The 4,806-nt window shown below is 44.2% G+C and overlaps 1 protein-coding gene across 1 annotated transcript; it reads left to right on the top strand.

Moving 5' to 3' along the window:
* Positions 1-279: 279 nt before the first annotated feature.
* Txndc2 (thioredoxin domain containing 2) lies at positions 280-2,966 on the top strand. Its single transcript, XM_087905434.1, has 2 exons — positions 280-587; positions 870-2,966. Exons 1-2 carry the CDS (start codon positions 479-481, stop codon positions 2,462-2,464), a joined length of 1,704 nt encoding a protein of 567 aa, XP_087761560.1. The 5' UTR covers positions 280-478; the 3' UTR covers positions 2,465-2,966.
* Positions 2,967-4,806: the final 1,840 nt, after the last annotated feature.

Raw genomic sequence — 4,806 nt, 5'->3', positions numbered from 1 at the left:
AACATAGTTAATAAAGTCATAAGGAGAAATCTGGTGCTAGAGAATCCTGGGGGAAAATTATAAGAAAGTTGAGTTTATAAACTCCTGGTGTAGACAGACTCTACGGCAGAGAGTCCAGAATACTATTTGAGCATAGGTTTTGAACCACAACTTATCCTGGCCATATAACTTCTCTAAAGCTCAGTTCTGCCACCTGTGCGGTGCTGATCACAATGGCTCTTACCTCAGTAGCTGGTTGCACTCGAGGAAATAATGCCATTTATGGACTCACAGCTTCACACAGCATGACAGCCAGCATGGAGGCTGCCATGAAACTATCACACACCACTGTTGGAGTACTGGCTGGGAACATCCGCTGTGGAGTACTGCCTGAGTATTAAGTTATTAGCACATTTTGTCCTTAGTTTGGCTATAGAAGAAGAATCTAAGAAAGACTCCCCACTCTCGCCTTTGCAAAAAAAAAAAAAAAAAAAAAAAAATGAATCAAGACAAGGAGTTGGGCAAGAGCAGTGTTCAAGCAAGAACCCCTGGAGGGTCATCCGTGAAATTAGACAATCAAGGAAGAACAAGCCAGAGGGACACCAATGGTAAGAAGAAAAGGAAGAGGGTTGCCTTAGGGGTCTATGGTTTGGGGAGCAGGAGGCTGGGTTAAACCGAGAAAGGAAAGTAGACGGTAAAGCAAGGAATGCACAGAAGAGACCCATGTAACCCCCACTGATGCCTGGCTCTCTGATGAATGAAGTTACTCAGATTTACATATTAGTCATCAGGTTCATTCACGATCTCTAAGAATAAGTCTCCCTTGGTATAGATAGTCAGTCTTTTCTTTCTTCTACTGCATTTCTATTTTATTTATTTTTTTTGTTTAGAAAATCCATTACGGGTTCTATCCCAAAATGAGGCTCTTCTGGTCCCAGGGTTCTTGGACACAGCCCAGGCCAGAGAGAAGGCCATTGTTCCCAAGGTCAGCAACACACTCCATGTGTCCACAGAGGAGTCTGAGATATCACAGCAGGTTAGTGACAACCCCAAGTTCTCAGAGAGTGCCACCCTTCCTAAACGTGGAGTTAGCCCCAAGCCCTCAGCAAAAGACGCCCAGCTGAAAGAGGGCGACACCTCGAAGCCCTCAGCCAAAGCTAGTAATCCAAAACAGAAAAATGTTTCTCAGACTTCAGGCCACCCCACGCAGACCAAGCAGAGCAACATGACCAAATCCTTGGCAAAAACCACCCATCCTAAACAGGAGGCCACCCTCAAGCCTGAAGCAAACAGCAGCCATCACAAGCAGGCCAGCATGCCCAAGTCATCAGAGGTCAATATCCAATCCAAGGAGGGTAACATCCCCAAATCCTCCCAGGACACCATCCTATCCAAAAATGTTAAAATCCACAAGCCCTTAAAAGACAGCATCTCACCCAAGGAGAGAGACATCCCCAAATCCTCACAGGACAAAATCCTGTTCAAGGAGAGAGACATCCCCAAATCCTCCCAGGACACCATCTTGTTCAAGGAGAGAGACATCCCCAAATCCTCCCAGGACACCATCCTATCCAAAGATGTTAAAATCCACAAGCCCTTAAAAGACAGTATCTCACCCAAGGAGAGAGACATCCCCAAATCCTCACAGGACAAAATCCTGTTCAAGGAGAGAGACATCCCCCAATCCTCACAGGACACCATCTTGTTCAAGGAGAGAGACATTCCCAAATCCTCCCAGGACACCATCCTATCCAAAGATGTTAAAATCCACAAGCCCTTAAAAGACAGCATCTCACCCAAGGAGAGAGACATCCCCAAATCCTCCCAGGACACTATCTTGTTCAAGGAGAGAGACATCCCCAAATCCTCCCAGGACACTATCTTGTTCAAGGAGAGAGACATCCCCAAATCCTCCCAGGACACTATCCAGTCCAAAGATGTTAAAGTTCACAAACCCTTAAAAGACAATAGCTTGTCTAAGGAGAGTGACATCCCTAGGTCCTCCCAGGACACTATCCAGTTCAAGGAGGGAGAAATCACCAAGTCCCCAGAAGATACCATCACACCCCAGGAAGACTACATTATGGAATCCTTAGAAGACACAGTGCTACCCGACGAAAGCAACATCTCATACTTGGAAACGGAAATAGAGCTTCCGGAGGAAGACATGGTGAGAATGATCCTTGGCAAGGAGGAGTTTGAGGAGGTGCTTAAAGAGGCCGGGGAGAAGCTGGTGGCGGTGGACTTCTCAGCCTCTTGGTGTGGGCCCTGCAGAGCCATCAGGCCATATTTCCATTACCTGTCTTTGAAACATGAGGATGTGGTGTTCCTGGAAGTAGATGCCGATGACTGCACAGAACTGGTACAAGACCGTGATGTCTTCGGCCTCCCAACTTTCCAGTTTTACAAAAAAGAAGAAAAGGTGGCTGAATTTACTGGCGCCCTCAGGGAAAAACTGGAAGCAAACATTGAAGAATTAAAGTAATCAGATATCCTGAGTGCATCACAAATGAGTTAATACCTGATTTCTTTTTAACTTGCAAAGAACGATCAGATAAGACAAATGTGTTCTCCCAAAAGGCTCTGCTTGAATGTCAGAAACATGGAGACCACCTTTTTGATTGGAAAGAATCAAAGCAAGGAGTGGCCATGTTTTTTTCTTGGTAAAAAGGGTGAAATTAGAGGTTCCTTGGGTGGAATCAGAAAGTCCTTCTATCTTACTTTGCAATCTTTTTTTTTCAAATTCATATTTGAAAGTCTTACTCTTTGGGTATTTGCTGCAATCCTGGAAATTCAATAGAATTACACACCTGAAGTGCAGTGGGAAGTTCTTGTCCCATGTATTTTCTGGTGCTCACATGTCTTTATGAATTTTGATAAGAAACTTCTGGAAACAAAGGGTTGGAGTGAATCATGTCTTTGCTATTCTTTTGTATTAGGAATGCTACAGAGATCCACACACCAAGGCTGTTTCCGGTTTGTAGAGATCATTTTACTAATCTTTGTTCACAAAATCTGAGCACTCTAAAGCTCCTGAGAGGCTTAAGCCTGAGCAGTCACTGACGCCATTATGACATCACTGCTTTGGTGGCAAGGGACTTGCATTGTCTCCTTGTAACTGGGTTCCTGATTCCTGTTCTCAGATGTCTCAAAGACCAAAGACCCAGGTCTGGACTGGGTGGTAACTTGGTTCAGAGCTCTTGCTAGCTTTTAAGCAGTCTGTGAAGGTTTAGTTGATACACAGAGCTGGCCCTACCTAACGAGACTAGATGGGTTTGGCCAGCTCCACTCACGTATGATGCCCATAACATTCCAGAAGTTACTTTGTGTCCCTTTACTCTAATTATTGTTGTTGCTGGTGTTATGGTTGCAACAAGAACACGTGCCAGGAGGTCTACCCTCAATGAATTCTAAGTGGCCAATGCTGGATTCCTAGCTTGAGGTACTGGATTGTATAGCAGAGTTCTAGACCTTAAGCCCATATCAACGAGTCTTTGCACTGTTAAACAACTCCTGTTTTCTGCTGTGCCACTCCAGCAACCACCCTTCTGTTTTCTTTTGATTCAAAGTATTTCTAAAATATAAAGTATTAGCAAGCATTTAAAAAAAAAAAGTTAAAAACATTTTCAAAATCATTCCTTTTTCAAAACGTGACAATCCAAAGTAGTGAGGTCAGTTTTAGGGGCTGATTGTAGGTCTTCTCATAGCAGAAGGACGTGCACCTCCGGCCCTTGCCCCAGATCCTTGTGTTGCAAGCTCCCTGGTAAGTCAGAGTAGGGTGGTCCCTACCACCTTCCACTGGGCACCACTGACCCTGCTTAGAGACACCTGTCACATGCTCCTCTGCAACAGTGACAGCCATGTGACAGCCGCAAAGAAAATGCCCTATACCCTTGGCCTTCTTTCCCAAAGTGATTCAGAATGACCTACAAAAAGTATTAGTGGTGAGATGCAGACAAGGGAAGAGGAAGTAGAACCGAGAAGGGAATACTGTGTCAGCTCTGAGGATATAGATATTGACTCTGATTGAGCAGCAAGTTTCGTTCTAAGAGTTTCTTCAGAAGTGGGAGAGGAAAGGGAAAGTCAATCCCCAGATGCCATTAAACAGGCAGTAAATAAACAGGCTTTGTGTGGTGTGGCAGTAAGAAGTCTACAAAGTTACTGTGTTATCATAGACAATACCCTGACAATACCCTTGACAGACAAGTGTGACTGTAGATTGTACAGGTGGTTTAAGAATATCATATATATATATATGATTTACTTAACTTTATTTTATGTGCATTGTTGTGAAGGTGTCAGATCCCCTGCAACTGGATCTTCAGACAGTTGTGAGCTGCCATGTGGGCACTGGGAATTGAACCTGGGTCCTCTGGAAGAGCAGTCAGTGCTCTTAACCACTGAGCCATCTCTCCAGCCCGGTTTAAGGATATTTTAATGAAAATCAAGATAAGAAGACGAATTCTATAGGGTCAGGACGCTGCAAAGTCGTGGTGTGGTTCCCTAATGGTCTGATGATCTGGTTTGAATCAAGAATAAAAGCTATGCTTCTGATTGATGCCTGTCAGATTTCCCACATTTAGTGCCATCCATGACAATCGAATCGCAGCCTATCAAAGTCACATGCTTTTCCAGAGAGCCACAATCTGTATTTGCCGGGAAACAACGAGGCACGAACCTAAACCAAACAAGTGAAGAAATAATTTTTAACCTCTAATGGAGGCGTTTATGATGAGGATTCCACATAATCATATTGGCTATACATGTTAATAACCTAACTACAGCCTTGCAAGATAATGGAAGGCTAGTCTCGGCAACGCACACCTT

Source organism: Myodes glareolus, chromosome 1, assembly GCF_982192425.1.
Source record: "Myodes glareolus chromosome 1, mMyoGla1.1, whole genome shotgun sequence".
In the NCBI taxonomy this organism is placed as follows: Eukaryota; Metazoa; Chordata; class Mammalia; order Rodentia; family Cricetidae; genus Myodes; species Myodes glareolus.
The sequence above is the reverse complement of the archived record's forward strand: the minus strand, read 5'-3'. Positions and strand labels throughout refer to the sequence as shown.

Excerpts from the sequence above, each read along its gene's own strand:
- Txndc2 (XM_087905434.1), top strand. The coding sequence starts at position 479 with ATGAATCAAGACAAGGAGTTGGGCAAGAGCAGTGTTCAAGCAAGAACC. Across the intron at positions 588-869 it reads AAGCCAGAGGGACACCAATG|AAAATCCATTACGGGTTCTA; the intron begins GTAAGAAGAAAA and ends TTTTTTGTTTAG.